We start from the raw sequence: 22,315 nt of genomic DNA on the forward strand, positions 1-22,315 counted from the left end.
CTACATCTTTTCTGCTCTGATCATTCAATAAAAATGTATATGTAGACACTCATGCAGAACCAAATAGAGACTTGTGTATATATATGTGTGTGTGTGTGTGTGTACACATATGTGTATATATATATGTGTATATATACATATATAGGAACACTTCAAAAAATCTTTGCATTTTTACTCTTAGCATTAAAAGTTACCACTGCTTTTCCTGTCCTCTAACACTGGCACTAGTATAGGCAAAGGCTTGCTCTGCTGGAGCTCCTGAACATGAACTTGTACTTCTTTTTTGTCCTTTTTTTTTTTTTTTTTTTTTTCATCAAACCTGCTTCTTTTCAGGACAGTTCTACAAGCATATATTTTATTTTTTTCCCTGTAACATTATAATACTCAAACTATTGTGAGGTGAAAAATGAACCTCACAATTTTCTTGTTTAATGACACACACTGCACTGAGATCATATTTTATTAAATGTACTTTTATAAACAAAAATGAATTACATGTATTTGAGTATTTATTTTATTTTAAATGTAATAAAAATTGAATTTAATTTTTTAACTTCTTTTCTTCAGGGACCTGCTGTCTTAAGTTTCATTAATTGTTCCATTGATGGTGCTTTATTTGTTTGAATTAGGAATGACTCACATAAGGAACAAGTATCTTCAAACTATCACTGGTATTTTGACAAATCAGTGTAGTTGGGAAGTCTTTCCAATATTAACAAGATTCTCTGTTCACATGGTCCTTCTGTCTGGGGGTTCTGGGATTTTATAACAGATTTTGTTCAATTAAATGAATGAACACACAAAAATGTAATTCATAGTATGTATAAAACTGGTGGACAGGGGAGGATAATCCCTCAGAAGAAAATGACAGCAGTGGGAAACTCTCCCATTTATGCAAAGACAAATGAGATCTCATGAGGAATCTTTTCCCAGACTCAATAATTTCAAAGTGGTAATGTGTTTGTGTAAGAAAAGCATAACAGGATATCATTTAACTCAGAGTGTCATGTATGTATGTAACTGACACTGCCATATGGCCTAGCCAAATCAATTCTCTCTTTTCTGAAGTTCTGTGAAAATTTTGGTTTAGAAATCAAAACACCCTGCATCTCTCTAACCAAAGCTACAAAAAAAATTACATCTCCTGCCTTTTGCCATGCATCCACTGGCATCCTTTCCATTGGTGCAACAAATTCAAACTTTACCTCACCTTCATAATTCTTCAAAGACAGTGCTGCCTGTAGTCTAGTTTTCAGTTCTGCTTCATCCTCCACCTCTCTCCACCCCTACCCTTGGCTCCATCCTCTCCTTGATAGCTCTGCACCTTCTTTTCTCCTTTTTACCTGTCTTCAGGCAACCCCTGGAACAGACTCCTGGCCCCTCTCCACTAGGTAATTTTCTGCATCTCCATACCAGCACCTTAAAATTTCACCGTCTTGCCTTCACGACTCACCTTGGACTCCCAGGTTAATAATAAACCCCTTATGCTCTAATGGCTTCTATTTGCTCAAATGAGCTCATCATCAGCTCAGAGCAGGGATTTCTCCATCGTGTTAATCCTAAAGTGAACATTCTACAGAATTAGCCAATTTCTGCACTAGTAACTTTGAGAAGATACAGAAGAGTACCTGAGTACTGAGCAGGACAAAAACCTTGTAAGGAAAATCTCACTGGCATAAAAGTACATGTTTCACCTGTGACTTGTTTCTCCAGACAGCATTTCCATCCTCTTTCTTCCACAGGAACTGGCTTTGATGGAAAGGCTGAGACTGAAACAAACTAGAAAGACTTAATAAAATAGCAAAGGCAAGAAGCAGAGCTAAATAAAAGCAGCAGATGATTTTCCTGGTGTGGATCAGAGGGTTTCAACATGTGTCAGAGCCCTGAGGAGGCAGAGAGATGAAGAGAGCTCAGCCAGGGACAGGCATGTGCCTGGTGTCTAGTGAACACGTTTAGTCTCATGCCAATGTAAACATTTTAAGGGTGCATGACGTAGGTGAGAAAGCAGGGTTCCCTGACCCTGTCTGAATCAACAAATGGCCATCAGCTTTCCTTCCTTTCCCCCCTACAGATATCTCCATGCCAAGCTCTAGAAAATCTAATTCTGCCCAGTCATCCTTTCCTCCCCACATCCCAGTCCACAGGAAACGGTGGGTGTGGGAGGCACCTGGAATCAAATTAATTTGGAAAGCAAGTGCAAAGTCATTTGAGACCATCCTGTTGGGGGGAGCTCTGACTGCAGCAGGGGCTGGGAGGGCAGGGAGGAGTGCTGGCTCCCTGAGCCCCCACACCCAGGACTGTCAGGGTACAGGAACACGCAGAGATGCTGCTTGGCACCAAGCAGAGGGAATCTATGAAGAGGAGGGCTTTTATTTGGTCTCAGCTCTCAGCTGATTGCTCCTGAACCACAGCTGATTCCTCGGAGTACAATAGCTGCTGCAGGGCTTGGTCTCTGCTGCTGTGCTTTTGCCACCTTTCAAACACCTGAGGGGTTTCACTCAACATATCAAAGGGGATTTTTAGATCCCATCTGGGGTCACAGATCTCTGGTTACACTGAGCTTCTGAAGAACAACTGAAAAACACAGATGAAAAATCAGAAAGTTAAAAGAAAACAATATAGCAAATAAGCTTCCAGAAGCTTCTAAACCCAGTATTTTTCAATAGAAAACAGTTGCCCAGAAAAAATTCTAAATCTTCATAATCTCCACTAAAGTTATTTATTTATGCTTCACCAGCAATAAAACAATTTTTTATATTATAAGAACCATGTACAGAGGGCCATTTAACAAGCAAACACCTTAAAATGCTTTCAGTATTCATGAAAAAAATCCTTGCATAGTTATGCAGATTCAGAAACAAGGAAACATCCCTCTACCTCAAGAATTTAATCAACTCACTATACTCACACCTGTAAAGGACTCAAATGATCACTATTTCATAGAGGGGCCATCAAATACTACTGTAATATTTTTTGTGTTTACTTTATAGCTAAGGAGTTACACATTTTCTAAAGATCAGCCTCTTCAAAAAAGTCTTATACAAGTTACAAATGGACCAAATCAAACAAGAATAATCAGCAGACCTGATTCCATAATAAACATAAACTACAGAAGAATATACTTCAATCCCATTTAAAATGGGTTTTGAAAGTTTTCTCTCAAGAGAGTTTGACTCTCTGTTTAAACCATTTCTTAATCTGAGATTACATGCTTGAGTGCAATGCAAGGCTCTCTACCATGAAGCAGGTTTAAAGCAGACTCATGTACCCCTCCTTCATATCCTTGACTTAGAAAATCCCATGCAGGCAGAGTCCCTATTCCAAAGAGTCTTTTCCCTTAACTGTAATCAGGAAAGGCACATTTGGCTCAATGATGCATACATGTGCATACACATTTGGCTACGTGATGCATATACCCCATGCTTCTGGGTGGCTTCTAAAAATATTGAATCTGGAGCTTGAGCACTTCCTTTCTGATGTAATTTGAGAAAGCAAGTTTGTAAATAACTGGACTATACCTGCTGTTGATGATATTAACTGTATCTGCTAGTGAATCCATACCTACAAGTACCATCTTCAGTAACTCTGTAAGTAGCGATGCAGAAAAAAACAGAGGTTTTTCAAGGAACACCATCAACTATTCAAAAAAATTATGTTTGATCATGTCCAAACTGACTGTGGAATTTTCCTATCATTTTAAATCTTGTTTCATTACAGCCCAGAAAATAAATTAAGTCAAGGCTTTCTCCATAAAATTATTGACAAACTCACCAAATAAAAGTTTGTCACGTACATTTCTCAAAGTGAACAGAAGCATACAGCCTTTTAGGTTAAAATTATTTTACAGCTACTTTTGTGAAGCAGATTAATCACAGTTGATTCAATTCAATAGAGAACTTTACAACATAGCAGGAGCACACTCTATAAATACAAGTCAAAGGAACAACTTGCCCCAATATGTCCAATACTAAATTGAAAGAAATATTTCAGCTAAAAATCTTTTGCTTTGATTTACAACTTGTGGGTCCTATACTGAGACTTCAGCTTCCAGAAAAATACCTCCTCTGGGCATCCACCTACTCCAGTGTGGGGTCTCCCACAGGATACAGCTCTCATGCCCCTCCAAGCACTTAAGGGACACAGCTGCCTCACCATGGGCTGTGCACCATGGGCTGCAGGGGAATCTCTGCTTTGGTGCCTCGAGCACCTCCTGCCCCTTCTGCACTGACCTTGGGGTCTGCAGGGCTGTTCCTCCCACATATTCTCACTCCTCTCTCTGGCTTCAGATTGCCTGACAGAATTTGATGACAGTTTCCTTGATGTTAATTCCAAGCAAAAATAAAGTGCAAGTTCTACAAGGGATCTGATTAATATTCAACAAGAATAGCAGGGTTTTTGCTCATCTCAAATACATCATCCCAGCGGTGCTACCACTGCCTCTGATGGGCTGGGCTGTGGCCAGCAGTGGGTCCACCTTGGAGCCAGCTGCCATTGCCTACACTGGACATGGGGGAAGCTTCCAGCAGCTTCTCACAGAAGCCACTCCCATAGTGCAGACCTCTCACTACCAAAACCTGGACACACAAACGAAATGCAGAGTTTTAGAAGGATAAGCACTAATCAGTCATTCACTTCCATCAGAATGCAGGAGTTACTTCTGCTTATGTCTTGTAATTAATTATTAATTTAAAAGGACAGAAAGAAAGTGCAGAAAAATAGTTGGGCCATCTAAAAAGGTATTAGGAAAAGAATTTAAAGCAAAATCTGAAAAGTTGCATAGCTGAATTCTGTCAAATATTTCACTAGAAAATAGAGTGTACTTTTTCTTCTGATTGCAATTTCTGGATAAGAAAGAAGCTATTAAAATTGTAAGAGTTAAAAGCTTTGTACAAAATATTCTTTTATATTGTGAGGACCTCCTCAACTTTTGTACTCTGGCCTGCTGAATTCTGTTTATTACTCGGCATTTTAGAGGACTGCCAATGTGATTTGATCAGAATTAAACTAGAATGCTAGAAAAGTTTGAAAAATATTTAACCTTGCAACAATACAGGACCTTATTGAATATTATGAGGCAGAAATAGCTGCAAAAACAAAAATGAATCTGTTGTCATAGGCAGGAGACATAAAATATGAAACCTTATTTTTAAATACTCCATTTTGTACTTGTATGCCTGTGTTGAGTTCTGTTTCATAACTTGTGTATTTCATTTTGCAACCAAAAAAAAAAAAAAGAAGAAAAAAATTTTTATTTTACATCTGTTCATTGTAGAAAATTAATTGGATTTTGACATTTTTTTGTCTGCAGCTAAATACCACAAAATAGCTGAAACTGGAAGAATTGACTTCATTTTCCTGTATATCTCATAGTTTCCCCAACCCTGCTTCAGCTGAGAGACACAAACCTATGTTTTTGTACATGGTCCAGGAAAAGAGGCACAAGGGGAGAGAGAGTGACATCTTCTCCCTCTGCCCTTAGTGTGGGTACATGGTGAACTCAGAAGTCCTGATCTGATGAGTGTTCTGACCAGAACCTGGTCAAAGTGTCCTTTAATGCCCACCAGGAAATGCCATGCACTACTTCTTAATGAAAAGTCAGGTGCATCAGAGAAATGAAGGTCTGACAGGCACCCAGGCACAAGAGGAGTTAAGCACAGTGACATTAAACCACAACCAAAGCTTATCCTTCCCACCTTAACTAGGAAATGCTTCCTACATCCATCTCTATAAATGCATCTCCTGAGCACTTGCAGACGATTACCAACCCCACATATTCCCATTACACAGTCTTCATCCAGAGGTCCATCTAAGCAAGCCCCATACCTGATGGGAGCCTGGAGCAGATGCCTGTGGAAGCTATCAAGGTCAAACAGAACTTAGTCTCCAGAAACCTCTGGTGCAGGGGCTCCCTGACCTAGTGACAATGTCTGGGAGCATAATAGCACCAGGTGAGGTTTATATTGGATGTTAGGAAAATTTTCTTGACTGAAAGAGTGGTCAAACACTGGAACAGATGGTAGAATCACCATCCCTGGAGGAATTTTAAAAATGTGTAGATGTGGTGCTTAGGGACATGGTTTTGTGGGGGACCTGACAATGTCAGGTTAAGCAGGGGGACTCGACCTTAGAGGTCCGTCTTCCATGAATCAGTTTAAGTCGTTTTTGAAAGCATGCAAACTTTCACTATCTTTACCAATCCTTTTTTTTGTGTAAAGATTCATTGCCATGAGCCCCTCTTCCCTAGAGCTAAATATAAAATCCCCCCTAAACCATTGCACAGCACTGTACAAAGTGCATAAAGAAAACCAGAGCACATGGAAACCCTGATGTGCATTGCTCTGAGGGTTTTCTCATGGAAAACAAACACTGGTGACTGCAGTTCTGGGCTGCAAAGAAAACACAGAACAGGCTGTGCCTCCTGATACCCCATGCATGGCTGCTGCAGTTCAGGGAGGTAACATGTGACATCACTGCTGGAGAAGACTGTAGGCAAAACACACTCAGAAAAAGAGAAGAAAAGGAGGGAAGGGAAGGGAAGGGAAGGGAAGGGAAGGGAAGGGAAGGGAAGGGAAGGGAAGGGAAGGGAAGGGAAGGGAAGGGAAGGGAAGGGAAGGGAAGGGAAGGGAAGGGAAGGGAAGGGAAGGGAAGGGAAGGGAAGGGAAGGGAAGGGAAGGGAAGGGAAGGGAAGGGAAGGGAAGGGAAGGGAAGGGAAGGGAAGGGAAGGGAAGGGAAGGGAAGGGAAGGGAAGGGAAGGGAAGGGAAGGGAAGGGAAGGGAAGGGAAGGACCCGAGGGTGCGGCGCGCCGGGCGCTTTGGCGCCCCCTAGCGGCTGCCCCGAACAGACGGGCTGCACCGCAAGCCCCGCCGGGTTTGGAACCTCGTGGGATTCAGGCCCTTGGCAGCGGACGAGAGACCTGGAAAAACGCTCTCAGTTTTGAATGGTTTTTATAACAAAGCTTTACTGGACTCAAAGCTGAGCCTGGTTTTTGCTTCTGAAGGCTTGTTTTTGTTAGACAGCGTCGCCTGTGAGCCCCCTGCCCAAGACAGCTTGCCACAAGCACAAAACCCAAAACTGTTGGATCAGATGAGGCTGGGGAAAAGCTGAGGCAAGGAAGGATAATGCATGGAAAATATATGGTTGTGAGCCCCTTTGATACAGGTATTAGCAGCCTTCTGTCTCAAGGAGAAGTGCACTGGAAATACATACCTGGGTTTGTCTGCTCACAAGTGAGTTCTACACACAGACACATGCACAGCTAAAAATTGAAATGATGGAGCAAAAAAGCTTTCTGTAAGTAAAGGACCATTCCCTTCTATACTTGTATTATATCTTTGTACAATTCTGAATAGTACAGTAAAATTTGCACTGTTCTGTAATAGAAATATTCATTAGAGCATGTTGTAAAGTAACAATTTCTGGTTGATGAATATAAAACATGTCAGCAAAATCTGTGTCCACTGAAAGCCATAGATGCCTTTCTCTCCTCAATTTTAACTCATTTTACAATGAGCTGCTAAATGAAGTGCATCCTGTCTTTATAGATCAGAACACCCGGCAGATCAATACCCAGCCTGGAAATGGGTGTGCAGGTTTCCAGTACCCCTTCTCTAAATATCTTAAATTCTCTATACAGCCAGTCCAACAGAAATCCCACAAATCCCATGCCAAGGGATTGTCCCTGCTGGCTTCTGGTTTGGCAGTGGGACAATACAAGGCATACTTCAGAGGGAGACATGCAAAAAAAAATTAAGGTCACCAGAAAGGTTGCTTGTGAACAGAATGGTCAAATAAAAAAACAATTTGAATTCACCAAACTGTGATTTACAAATTGAAGACACACTACTGGAAAAAGAAAACAAAAGAAGTGCAGTTTTGTAGCATCAGAGATTACAGATGTCTTCAAATGGCAACTTCTCGTAGTTTGAAGTATTGTTCCTGGAGCAGATATTAAGTGCAGTTAAACCAAGGTACTCTTTATTTGAAACACTCAGTTGATTTTTCTTAACATGCTACATGTTTCCTTAAATTACAGTTGAAACAAGACTATTTGGGAAATAACCAACTGATTACCAGTCCCAAAAATAGCCACACAAATCTTATGCTATCTCATGACAGTTGGGAGCCACCAGCTGCAAATATGAAACATAGGCCCCTGGAAACAGTTTAATGTCCTTGAAAATTCTCTGTGTTTAACTAAAAAATTTATTTGTTTTCCCTTTTTCTTTTTTTTTTTTTTGTTACTAGGGAAGAAATTGAATGAACCTTTGAAGACAATAGCCATCCATCACATAGAAAATACAACAATTTTCATTGCTGTATTTCAGATATGCAGCAGGAAGCTGCCAACTAATCTCTAGCACTCTGACTTTCTAGGCATACTCTACATTTTAGAACAATGTCTATTTGCAAGAATTATTATTTAATTATCTTTTCAGGTCCATCTCCTTTAAGATTTGTTGCTGCATCTAATCTAGCCAATGACAATGGTGAGATTAAACCTCATAATTAAATGTGGCAATATCTGCCATCACAAGTCTGCAATCTTCATTTGATACCTTCATTTTTAAGCAGGAATTCTAATTAAACCAAAAGCAGCCTCAGGGTGTCAGTAGAATATAGCTATATACATCCAAAATACCTACTCAGACTCCAGCTCCCAGGCTCAGATCTGGTTGTCAGAACAGAGGCCCCACTATCAAATCTGAGGCTTTCATTAAAGCCATTACATTTCTATGAAATTTACCCACTTTCATTCTCCAGTAGGATTCCTGTGCCACATGCTGAGGACTCTTTCTGACACAGGAGCCCTAATACAGTGACAACAACCAGACTGGCAGCCAAAATTAACACTGCTCCAGTGCATGTTAATCTTAGTGCAGAAGCTCTTTCATTTAAGCCTCTGCCTTTATAATACAGTCTGCTGGTCCAGGCTGCTGTTCAAAGCAGTTGCATTCCTGATAAGGGTGGTGTGAGAGCAAGCTTAAGAGGGTGTGCAGACAATCTCTGCACCTTTAATTTCAAATACTTCAGTGTCTGACAAAAACAAACCCTCACTGTGCTCACAGAATTCAGTCTCCCCTAAGAGCAGCACTTATACCCTTTCTCACAATGCCTCAACAAGGCCTCTGGTATTTTTCCTCAAGCTACTTCCTACCATGGTTCTCCTGCAAGCCTCCTAATAAGGACAGTCCTCAGTTTCTCTCTAGCAGAGAGGAAACCTTCTGCTTTTAGCAACTTTTTACCTCCAACTGTTAAAGGCTAGTCAAATTACACAAAAGAGGAATTTTTTCTCCCCCTTAACCTTGTAACATACCCTATGAAAAGCTTTGTTTCCTTCTATGGCTACATAAATCTTTGGGAAGAAGCCCTAAATTGTGGTGGTTCTGAACTGATGATGGTTTCTGCTCACTGTATTAATGCTTGGATAAAATAAAAAACAGCAAAGAGGAAATTCATGGAGTTTTTAACTATTTTCATTCCACATGATATTACAGAGGTGGTCTGCTGAAACTGAAGCAAAGATGAAAAATATCATGCCTAGCTGCTACAGATTTGATGCTGGGCTCCAGAAACACTATAATGACAATATTCACATTTTTATTGATATTTTTCTATTTTTACTGACAGAAATTCAAAGACTTCTTAGTTTTAAATGTGTTTACAAAACTTAAGTTGGTTTTATTCATCAACAAATGATCATTCACAAAGTGAAAGCCACTAAGAATGAAAAACATAAGATCAGGCTTATATATCCAAAAATTAAAACTGCAGAGGTTATATGAAAAGATATAAGTTTTCTTTGAAAAAAAGTTTTAATTTTTAGTCAGTTGTGAAGTAGACAATGGTAGAGTCAAAACTGTATTATGAAATACATTGACTATGAAAATGAAATACAAAACTGGTTCTAGTTCTTGAATGTCACTATCAACCTTACTTGTATAAAAATCAGGCCCTTATGGTATTCAAAATCTTATTTATACATTGAAACAATTGTTATCTTGTCTGATAAGGAATACAGAAAGAAAAGCTGATGCTAGAAATTTAACTTAAGATGAAGCATTTTTCCAAAATATTACGATAAAAATGGCAGGTACATGGGTTCTTTAAAATAAAATTTGCTGAAACTTCTTGCCAATTTAGATATGGAGAGCATAGAAAGAATATATTCAAAAATCGGTATTACACTTCTTTTTATAATTTTTTCTGCTGGTTCTGAGTTTTTTTAAGAGTCAGTTGAATAAAAGCTGACAAAGACTCATCTTAATCCTTTTTCTGAAAACCCAGTTCTTAGGATCTTTCTCAAGCTGGAACACTATAAATGCTGACATTTCATAATAAAAATTAGTAACTATATTATAATATAGAACTAACTAACTAACTAACTAACTAACTAATTAGTAACTATATTATAACAGAAATATGTAACAAATTTTTAAAACTGAACTGTTCAAGTGAAGATGAAAGGTATTTATGATTGTAGTGATACATCATCCCACCTAATTGCAAAGAGAGATATATTTCTATTTTCATATGTTAATGGAAATATGGATAATTGGTTCTCCGAATTTTCATTGAGACTGATTTAATTTTGACTGGTTTTTTGTTCATTGTCCATGTATCCCAGTGAATGCCAGTTGCAAGGAATCTACCTCTGTAGCGATGAACACCATTAAGATTTGCAAGGCCACACTTGTTGAACCACCATCCGGTGTTATCACTGAAGTTACTGCAGCTCTTTACTGGCTGTCCTTTAATAGTGCACATTGGTCTGCATCCATCATTATCAACATCAAAAGTGCTGAAAGGCATGGAATTTTGGTTATCCTCTCTTCTATATCCTCTAAATGCATCACCTAAGAACAACAGATAAACAGAAGGATAAAAAAGTTAATTACAGAGAAATGCTTCTTACTTGATGCACACTGTGCAAAGTTTTCCTCTGAATTTATTAAAAAGTAGAATTCTTCAAAAGCGGTTCAAGAGCACCAGCTAATGAGCTGCAAAAGTGCTAAAAACAGGAAAAAAATAATATTATACTGAGAAAAAATAGGGAAAAAATAATAAAATACTGAGAAATATGGAAGAAGTTAAAATTCAATGAAATGTCTTTGTATTTTCCTTGCTTTTAGCGATGCATGCTGGCTATGAAGGTAAAGGCTTCTGTCCTCAAAGACAGAGGAAGAAGAGATAAAAGTAAACAAAAAGGCTTGTAACTTCAGATTTTCCAGTAACATGCCCAAAGCCCCAGAGTGAGTCATGAAGCACGATGGAACTGTTAAACACAAAGGTCAGTTATTACTGTCTCTGTTGTCTCACTAAAGAACTTACTGAAGAAATAGCATTTTTCACAAATACAGAGTAAAGCACTAGCACCATTAGAAAGTAATTATTTCGTTGATAATAAGGACCATTCTTGCATAACGTAGAAAAAAGCAGTAAGACATGATGCAATGCTTAATGCAAATCTTTGCACGTTTAGTGTATTTATGCTATTACAGGATGTCTGGATTTAATTTGTGTTTATGTATCACTCAGCAACTATTACACACTGTGGGACAGCTTTGTTCCACTCAGTTTCTTTCTCTATCCTTTGTACATGGCTATCTGGGCACTTCTGAATTATCCACAGAATCATCAGGAAGACTGCCAAGAACATCTGTCAAGAGATAATAGGCATCTAAATAATGGAACCATTAGGTAAATAAACACTAACACCCACTAAATCCCTCATTTATTTTATATATATCCCATTCAACTTTCTTTTTTTTTTTATTACAGTCATAACAGATCACCATATAATTAAAAATTTATCTGCATAAATGTTCATTATATAACAGAGAAAAACACATTAGAAATATTCTTTTGCATGCATTTTTTTCATATTAAGAAAGGGAATAACTACATTTAAATACTTCAAAGAAGGAAGTTCTTACCAGCATTTCCTGAATAATGCCCCAAATGGATCTTAAAATAACATGATTCATCCTCTATCCAAAATCCATCATATGATGCATAGGCATGCTTGTCATTTTCTGATTCCAAATCCACATAAAGACTGAAATGAGTGGCCTTTTGATTTACAATGTCAAAAATCTTTCTCAGTCCAAGCCAAAATTCTCCTTGAAGAGAAATATAACTTATAGTCTAGAAATGGAAACTGCAAAAGAAAAAGTGATTGTTCCTGTTTTTTTACTTTCCTTCCTGAGCCAAATGTAATAAAAGTCGCATGATACGCTTATATTCCTTTGAAAGACTAATGAAGGAACAGAGTAATCTTCCTATTTCCTTAGGAAATCCCTAAGATAACCCATGTGTGCATCATGGTTTTTTTCTCTGTGATATTTTTTAGAAAATTGTCCAGATGATAGATTTCAAATATTTGTCTGCAATATATCTTAGAAGACCACAAAAACTGGATGTGCTAAAGATCCACTTGCATGAACAGAACTCAGTAACAGTCCTAAGGGCAGTACTGAGAAATTATAAATGTTAGTGCTCTATGAAATGCAAAAAAAAAAAAGCAAACCCTATTCTCAAAATTTGAGCCCTGTCCTCAAGATTTGCTGCCTCCATAAATCACACTTGTAGCCTCATATGAGCTGCACTTCTTTGTACAGAAAAGCTGCATGCTTCCATTGCAATCCCAGATAAACTTCTAAAAAAGCAAATGGCTTTAGACTGGTGGGATTAAAGGTGGCAATAAAAAATTTATATCACAGTTGTGTTGGTATAAGCTACTGAAATACTTCCATTGTTCATAACTTTGCATGCCCTATGGTGAAATATTATTGATTTTTCACTGCTCTAAGAAAATGAGTGATTCAAACTAATAAAGGCTTTTTTTTTTAATCTGAAAAGAGAGGAAATATAATCTATTATTTCAAGCAGAAAATATAATATTTTAAACACTCTTGTAAGACTGCAATACCTAAAGACTAGTGGGGTAATAGTCATTATTGGGAAGATCACACAACAGATTTGATTTAAAAAAACCTTAAGTAAAAAGAAGACTTTTAAGAAACAAGAACTTCATACTGCTAAAACGACCACTCAATTTAGTGGAATGTAGCTCACATAAAAGCAGTAGAAATGTGGCATCCAAAGGACTTTAGAGTATTTAAAATTAATACCAGTGAGGTCACCAAAGCCATCCAGATATTCAGACCATGTTCTCTGAAACTGAACGATTCCATCAGTTCTTTTCTGAACCACAGTCCATCCACCTCCTCGAAAATCCATGTCACACAAAACCTAAAGTAAACATAGGCATAATTAAGCATTCTTGAAGCAGCTTTTATTACAAACACATTTTAATTAAATAAAGGCAGACTAACCAGAGTTTTGCTAAGTAACATATTTTTCAAATATCTTTAAAAAAAGCTCTAAGAAAATAAAAAAATGAAGCTGCAGTATTTTCTTATATGTTCTTGTTGAACTGTTTGATTTGGATATTTCTTCAACCAGTAGAAACTACTGTGTGTAATAGTCTGCTCATAACAGATATAATAAATAAGTTTTGATAAATGTCACTGTAACATATACAGCATGAAAGGGAAGCAACTTGCAATGTCGTGTATTAATCCAGCAACGTATCATTGATACAGGTAGCAACAGCGAACAAACTTTTATTTCAGCAAAGCAAAATAAACACAACTTCTTATATGTTCTCTGTCACCACTGTGCCTTCTTCCAGAGAATACTGTGTTTGTGGTGCCTGGGAAATTTAGGGCCTTTAATAAGGGTGAGGAAATGGAAAACAGTGATAGTAATAACCCAGCCTACAACAATAATTTGCAGCACCAAAAACTACTACATAAGAAGTGGCCCTGATCCAGGGAAGTCCCAATATGAACATATAACTGCCTGCAACTAAGCAGTACTACTGACTACATAAGATCAACTCTCAAATTTATGAGTCTTTATGAGTCTTTCCTAAAATTTGTGCCCAGCAGTATGTCAAATGGCAGTGGTCCAGCTGCCATCTGCTCTGCTTTGGAATATCACATTATGTGGCGCATTTTCTCCTCAGCCCATCTAACTTAAGATTTGTAATTGACTTTACTAAGTATATCAACGGTGCCAAATCTTGATCATTTCTAACTGGGATTATAAAGTCTGGAAATCTAATTTAGAAAGATCATAATGCACATTTATACACTGCAATACCTAAGCTATTCAATGCAGTTCTAAGGGATCGTATCCATAATTAGTGTTTGAAAACAGGGGCTCATTTTTGTCTCCAAAGGTGATGAATATCAGGAGAATTAACCTGGAAAATGGTTATAGGTAGTGAGCCAGAAAGCTTCTTGTGGTAACAAAAGTAAGTTCAGAACATAATGTTGGCTGTGATAACACTAAGCCAATGCACGAGTGATGGAGTAAAGTAAGAATTTTTTTGACATTACAGGAAATGTACAAAATGAAACATGTTTCAGAAAAGAGAGATTTGCAGTCTTAGCCAGCTGATAAAAGTGAAACTAGGTGTAAGTCAGTTTAACCCTCAAAAAAATTTGTGGCAAACAGCATTATATGTTGCACCTCCATTGCCTGTAGTAGCCAGATATTCTTCAGGAAACCAGGCTTGTTCCTTAGCAAGAAAACATCAACATCATAGTTAAGAGTCTGTGTGATTTAACAATGTCTTCTCAATAAATGATAAGAAAGCAACAGGACAGAGCTGCAATTTGATCTAATAGAGCCTGAGGGATCTTGGATCTTCAAGTTAGATACTTCAGGCCATCCTTGCAAAACAAATACTAAATGAACCATACTAAGGTTTTTGTGCATGAAAAAATAATTGTGACCTTTATTCCCTGGAGAATCACATGCTTATTTCAGTCACCCAAGGAGGATAGAACTGGAATAAAAAGAAGTACAGAAGATTCCAAAATGAATATTTAGATGAAAATACCTAAACCTCATTCAAAATAATACCATTGCCTCATCCACTGTCTTGAGAAGATAATTGCATGCTTGGCTACTCCTCTAATTATGAGTCAGAAATACTACGAGGAGTGCACTTTGTCATAACATCAATCTTTGGTCCAATATAAATCAGTGTGACTGTTGATAATTCACAGAAGGAGCAGATATGGTTCTACATGAGAGGTTATCAGCCAGTTAGATACAGAGCCAATACATACACCAGCTAAATAAAAACATTAGATAGATACAGAAAAATATAGTTATGGCTGTGTAGTTTTCTTAATCCCTTATGGAAATGTTGCAATTGTAAAGCCTTATAACAGTTAATCTGCTTTACAGTTTCCTCTATCTCATATAATGAAAGGTATGAAGGGCATGATTGTGCCAGGTACAACCTAAATTAAATGAGAAGGACACTTCTACTGAATATTTCTTCCCTTTCCACCTGCAGTGTGTATAAGAGGTATGTTCTAAACAACTCTTTAGTTTGTCTGATCCAACTGAGAAATATCATTGATCTAAATTTACCGACTGAAAAATGTATCAGAAATTGGTTATGGTTCATTTTTCCAAAAGTCAAATTGGTTTTAATCACCTCATATAAATGCTCAGGAAAAAGCCTATTTGAGAGTAACTTTCTGAGGTGACAGAAACCAGCCACTACCACTAAAGCTAGGTATTCTTATTGCTCCTGGAATATGGAGTTCAACTAGCCCAAGTTAAGCACAAAAATCTGTACCCACTTTTGGACACATGAGGTATCAAACATGAAAAATAAGAATGGGATCACATTTTCCAAATACTTTTCATTTAATTGATATCTTTATGCATAGTATTCTAAACACATTTTCATTTAGGTTCCATTGCATAAAAAGACATTTTATTGCTGCAAAGGTCCTCATTGATATAAATTGTTTCATGCTGGGTTTGTTTCCCATTTTATAGTTTCTTACTATGGTTTTCTACCTCTGTATTTTTTCTTATTTTGCTAGTCTGCAGAACATTTAGAACTCTTGGCTATTAGCCTCTAAAAGATGCTTTAAAATTTCTTGCTTATATTCAAATGTCTTGATATTTTTGTCTATCTACCATTTCTCTTATACTCCTTTTATGCTTCAACACATGAAATAATTCACGTTAAATAGTTTCCCTTAAAATAACATTCTTTACGGAACACATATTTTAGAAATTTTTTCTCTGAAAGATTTTTGGTACTGTCTTTCAAGTTCTGTGCAACATTTACCAGACAAGAAATGAGACACTCATGACTGCAAACATTCTTCTCATTATTTATTGTTACCTTGTTCTTCTAATTAAACTGCTATGATTTTTCTTTTGTATTTCTGGAATCACCTTCAATCCAGAAGAAATTCTGAAACAGATGCAATTTTTGCTATGGTTGCATTTTGCTCATACTACAAATATGATTGTTCTGTGAACACTGCAACGTCTTTGCCTTTCTTTTACATGGAAGGGACTTACTGATGAGTTACAAATCATTTTTCTGAGCTCACTGCATTGTATGGAGAGAATGACAGGTTTTTAAATCAAAGGAGCAGAATCAAGTTCATTTTTTAATTTTGAGATGCCAGCACAGTTGTGAAACCTTTTCTTAACCAGTTTAGGCTCCTTTTTGTAGCATTTTGAAGGGCTCCACTTGGCTAGAGATAAAGGGATTCATCCTTCCTTTGTTGCATATAAAAGGAACACTATGAAAATTAGATATCAAACTTTGCTAGTTTTTAGTTGGCTTAAATTCCTTGTTTTTTCTTCAAAAAATAATGACCTCAACCTGTATGACAAAGTTGAAGGTTTGAAAGTACCATATGTACCTTTCCACTATGCATAAGGCCTTGTCTAAATAAAACAGCCTGAAATGGAAATAAACACATAAAACAAAATATTCCTTGTGTTTGCAAAGATCTTAATATTCTGAGTCTGAGGAAATAAACCCAAAATTCCAATCTTCTAGATGAGCACTATTAATCTGAGCAATTACATAAAGTGCAGGCAGTGATAGGAAGCATGATTGCTGCAGTTTGTTTTAGGGATATATATCCTCGTTTTAGGAGTACAAATCCTGCAAACTGGATAGGAAAACCACAATTTTAGACGCCTCTGTGCCTCAAGACTGGATTATAATGATACTCAGACAGGGTTTCTACTCCTCAAACCAAGGCACATCTGCACCTACACTTGGATGACTGACTGCGGAGTCCCATCACAAGGGAAGGGAATGCTATAGAGCAGAATCACTCAAAATCTAAAAGTCCTGTCTTAAAAGCCAAATGGATCAGTCAATTGATCTTCAGTTTTCCATCTCTAAAACAGAAAAGAACAGCTCTTCTCCATATCCAAAAGAGGTGCTGGAAAACACCTTGGGTTTTCATCTTTGGTATTTCTCACTGCATAAGAAAACTGACAATGGGGGCTTATGATAGAGATTAAATTTCTTTGTTGAAAATAAGAAACTTGTTAAAATTATAGTAAAAGCAGACATGTGCAGATGGTTTAATCTATTTTTCATTCATCTGTTGAGGAATTGTCATGGAAAACACTTTAAGTCTATTAAAAATATTCTAAATGTATATTCCCAACCAAATTATTACTATAATAATAAATTTATTACCTCAAAAGGATAATTTGATCCTTCTGGATGGATAATGTACAGACCACTTGGAGTCTTTGAAACTGAACCAACAGTATCTTTAATATGAGTGCAGTCCAAACCTAGAGAAAAAAGGTACACAAGGAAGTTCATGAGCAAAATATGTTTTAAAAAATACAGATTAATACAGGAATATTACTTTTATTAGTGGCATGAATTATTTAAAATATAATTTTCTTCTCATGCAAACTTTAAAATCATGCTTTGTCATGAGTTTATCTTGTACAATAAAATTCTCTAAACACCATTGAGCTTCTAAGTACAAATGACACTGTATTGACAAAGTTCTTTCTAATCTTAATAGATATTATACCTATATACCTATATGAAACTAAAGATTATGTATCTGGGTCCATTTACAGATTATTATTTTCATTTTATTTATAACACCTGGACTGTGTAAAAGACATATTATCTGAGAAATGAAGTCTTTTTCCTACACATATTTATATTTATACTTGTAAAAGCCTTTGAAGAAGGATACTGCAGATGTAGAGCGCACCTTATTTCATTGCAAAAGAATGTACCATTCAGCAGCCTCAGATCACTTACTAGCTAATAATCATACTTTGTATTTTACACAAAAATCAGCATGCTAAACAGGATGCCCAGAGTTGTCAGTTGCAAATGATTTAAAGCAGTATTTATGATAACACTTTTAAACAGTTTATTAATTTTCCAGAGTTTATATGTTACTAACACAGGATAAATGTCAATGTACAATTGCTTACCTTTGCTTTAATTAGCTCCTTTTGAAGATACAAAGATAAAAAGGGAAGGTGTCAAAACTATGTTTGAAAAATACTTACCATGAGATTGAACTACTTTATAAGGAAGTGGATCCAGATGTTTTCTCAAAATTACTGTGTTCAAAAGAACGATTTTGTTCATAAGTTCATTTACCTGCAAATTCAAATAAAAGATCTTTAATCAGGTTGCAGTGAGAAATTTTACATTCTAAAGATTTTTGTTCTGACTCCTAATAAACATAATCTGAAGTTAATTTTTGTGATGTGCAGTAATTTGTACCAATGTGAAGGAATGGTCCTCCACTTTCTCTACTGCAATGTATGACACTAAATTGTGAAGTGGGGTGCCTACCACTCCTCATAGAAATGGCACTCACACCCTACTAGGCGATGAGACACTCTAATCCTACTGGTTTAATGACAATTTAATGGTTTAATGAGCCCTATTTTTCCTCAGAAAGACAACACCTGCTGTGAAAAATAACAAATACAAATCTTTATAATAAAGAAAAAAGTACCTGATTAGAAAGGTAATCCAGTGAAGACTGTTGATCATCCATCATGTCTCTTACCAGTTTTTTTGTACTTCTGGCATATTCAGCAAGAGAGTTCTGCAAATTTCCTTCAGAAAGAAATATGTTCATCCACTTTGTTTTCATAACTCTAGAAATATTCTTGACTAAATGACAACATACTTATTTATGACACTTATGACGTCTAAGTGAATACTGAAGGTGTTTTACCTTACAGCACCTAAAAGTGAAATGAAAGTAATACAGAGACCGCAAAATAAAGCCAAAGGTGCTAAAATCTTCTTTATATTATACTATGTATTATATACAATTAGTCTCTGAAAATAATTGTGCAAATTCCTGGTTTTCACATATGATTTCAAAATATATATTATTAATGATAATCCATTATGCGCTTCTGGCCTTTCTGATTGTAGTACAGACATCTTACGAAGTGGTGGATCTTCTCATGTTTTGAAAAATAAATTACTCTTATCCTTGGGTAAACTGGACAACCAGTTAATGGATATCACATAAATATAAATGCATATGATAAAAGCCAGATATATATAAGGTTTTTTGTCACCTTACATTTGCTCATTCATTGTATACTCCTGTTTTTTGCCCTGATGCTAAAAATCATTATCAGCATCATAATGGCATATAATTAATATATATTTTGAAATCATATGTGAAAACCACGAATTTGAACAATTGTTTTCAGAGGCTGATTGTATAGCTTGTTGTGTAGTTTGTCAAGCTAGTGCATAGAGGATACCCTGTGTAAGCCTCCATAAAAGTAAGGTGAAGTACACATTTACTCCCATGTAACTGACTAATTAATTAATTACCTCCCACTTACACCCCCACACCCAGCTATGATGTTTAAATGAGCAACAGACATCCTCCTCTTCCTCTCTAATTGAGTGAGACTGACGTTCAGAGCATAACAGATCTAGGTGAGTTGTGGGGCTGCTTGGATTTGCCTGTCTTCACCAATGATAATACTTTGTCACACCAGCTGCATCCCTAAAACCGGGTACCCCAGATTTTCTGGACAACACACAGTTTGTGCAGCAGGGTCACAAGGCTGTCACGTGTGCTCAAGAAGATTAAAAAATAAATTTGCACAGCATAGCATAGCAGAGGAGAGGATTGCATAGCATGGCACTGCACAGCTCATCACTGAAAGTATTCTTTATGAATACATACTGCACATGTAATGTTTGTCCCCTCGTAAAATTTTAGCTTGAGCATCACATGGTACAAGGCATTGTTCTTTTTGTTTTGAAATATCTGCAGATTTATTTTTCTCTTCTGCCTGGAGTGGTTCCTCCACAGCTCCAACATTCCTTGTGTCCTGTTGTACCAAACAATGGAGGGGGAAATAAATTGAACATAAAGCGCACATAAAATATCTCAGTCTGTCAAAATGAAGTATATTGTTTCACAGGACTTCCTTCAAAACCTGTTTTTTAAAGGCTTTATCAAGCAACAATTGACAGAGCTGAGACCAAAACTGATTAGATGTTCTCTGCTTAGCCACCCCTCACAAGGAAAAAGTTGTGTCAGAGGTAAAGAATAACCTCTATAAATTAAAAAAATACCACCACCATTAGTGGTGAGGTATTCTACTAGTAAGCAGTGTAAGTGGGAGGCAAGTACTTGCAAGTACTGCATTTTAGGAATCACCACACCCAACAGACATCTCAAATGCTAATGAACTTATTATCACTGGAAAGGAGCAGGCTTTTGGATTTACCAGATATTAGCAAAGCACTTTTACTCTTGAAAATTACTAAATTCATTATTTAGACACTGATCAAGGAAGTACTTGCATAAGTTTTTAACTTATGCACACAAGCAGTCATGAGATTTGCAGACCAATTCAGCAGTAAAAAAATATTTTAAATGTTCTTATAGGGGAAAGTGAAGGGACAGTATTCATGGGCAAACAATTATCTGTAACAGTAACAATAATAGCATTAGTAAAAGTAGTTATGCCTATTGCTGTTATTTTTAAATTATGTTTTCATATTTAATAGTTTTTCTTCCATGGTGCCATATGTCATAAAATAAGGGAATGCCTCTGAATCATCGCTTAAAGAAATTACTAAAAGTAATTCCCAAAATATGTGTCATTGTCAAAAGACTAAGCAACATATTTTTGTGTGAGTCTTTGTTTGATGATTTAATCATCTCAGCAAATCATTTATAATATGTTCACATACTGTGTTTTCAAATGTAAATAGGATCCAGAGAAATGTCAAGATTTTAATGAAAAACAAAAGTTATTTAGACTTGAATACATCTTCATCATAGTTTCTTTCCTGCTTCAGTTTCCTCTTTCTGTAATTGTTACTACACCAGCAAGCACTGAACAGGTTTTTCCCCCGATTTTTGCTCTTAAAAAGTGAAAGTAAAAATTACAAAAAACTGTAAACAAAGGAATTTTACGAAAAAAGATTTCTGAATTACTAGTATAATTGCCTTTTATGCCTGGAGAATGACAGAAATAAAAGAATGTGTTTCTTTAATTTTGAAATAGGCACAAAATAAAGAAAGAAAAATTATGCAAGAGTTATAAACAGATCTCTAGAAATTTATAAATAGAACACTTGAAAGTATGGCTTGTTCCAGGGCTATCCCAGCTACACCAGATGTTCAATTAAACACTGTTAATCAAATATTTTTAATCAATATTTATCTTTAACAAAAGCCAACATGAAACAAGCAATTAAGTCTGATCTCAGCAATTCAAGAAAGAACTCACTCTGCCAAAACCAATAGTTACTCTGCATTTAAAGTCATGCAGATGAGATTAAAAATATGACATAACAACTGAACTGTGATACAGGACACAAAAATGGTTCTAAATATACTGAATTCCTACAATTTCAATGTAGTTCTTTTTCTCTGTCTGAAAATACCTGATTCTTCTGTATTTTCATATCTATTCTGAATAAGGCAATCCATATTTTTAAAACATCTGTCACTTTTCTGAGAAATCATTCAGTTACATTTATTGTCTTATCTGAACAAAGCAATAGAAAAATCTTACCTTAGGTGAACAAGGTTCGCCATTATTTATGACAGTCTCTCCTAAACCAAACAAAAAAATATTAAGACAAATAAATGAAGTTACCCTAAAGTAGTGGTTCATCTTTTACTTGAACAAATGCAAATGTTTTGATGGGTTTCAAATTTCTGTGGAAAGAATTGTACACTATGAAGGCCTGATCTAACTATTTGGGAATGTCTACAGCACAAAGGGCAGCCAACACATCACTCCTTTACTGCCTGGATTTAATAAACCACATTTCAACTGCACAGCAGATTTTATATATTACTACTTGCATCCTGAAGGAAAATTACTGCTTATCACCTCTACATGACACATCAAACATATATATTTTCATAGTGATAAACTCTGACACATTTTCTTACGTGCTATTTTTGAG

At 36.4% G+C, this 22,315-nt stretch overlaps 1 protein-coding gene across 1 annotated transcript; it reads right to left on the reverse strand.

Moving 5' to 3' along the window:
• Nucleotides 1-7,762: 7,762 nt before the first annotated feature.
• ANGPTL5 (angiopoietin like 5) lies at nt 7,763-22,193 on the reverse strand. Its single transcript, XM_009102774.4, has 8 exons — nt 21,916-22,193; nt 20,067-20,214; nt 18,861-18,964; nt 18,403-18,496; nt 17,555-17,655; nt 13,131-13,251; nt 11,934-12,119; nt 7,763-10,853 (listed from the first exon to the last, which is right to left on the reverse strand). Exons 1-8 carry the CDS (start codon nt 22,015-22,017, stop codon nt 10,534-10,536), a joined length of 1,176 nt encoding a protein of 391 aa, XP_009101022.2. The 5' UTR covers nt 22,018-22,193; the 3' UTR covers nt 7,763-10,533.
• Between the last annotated feature and the right edge of the window lie 122 nt (nt 22,194-22,315).

Source organism: Serinus canaria, chromosome 1 (assembly GCF_022539315.1).
Source record: "Serinus canaria isolate serCan28SL12 chromosome 1, serCan2020, whole genome shotgun sequence".
Lineage (NCBI taxonomy): Eukaryota > Metazoa > Chordata > Aves > Passeriformes > Fringillidae > Serinus > Serinus canaria.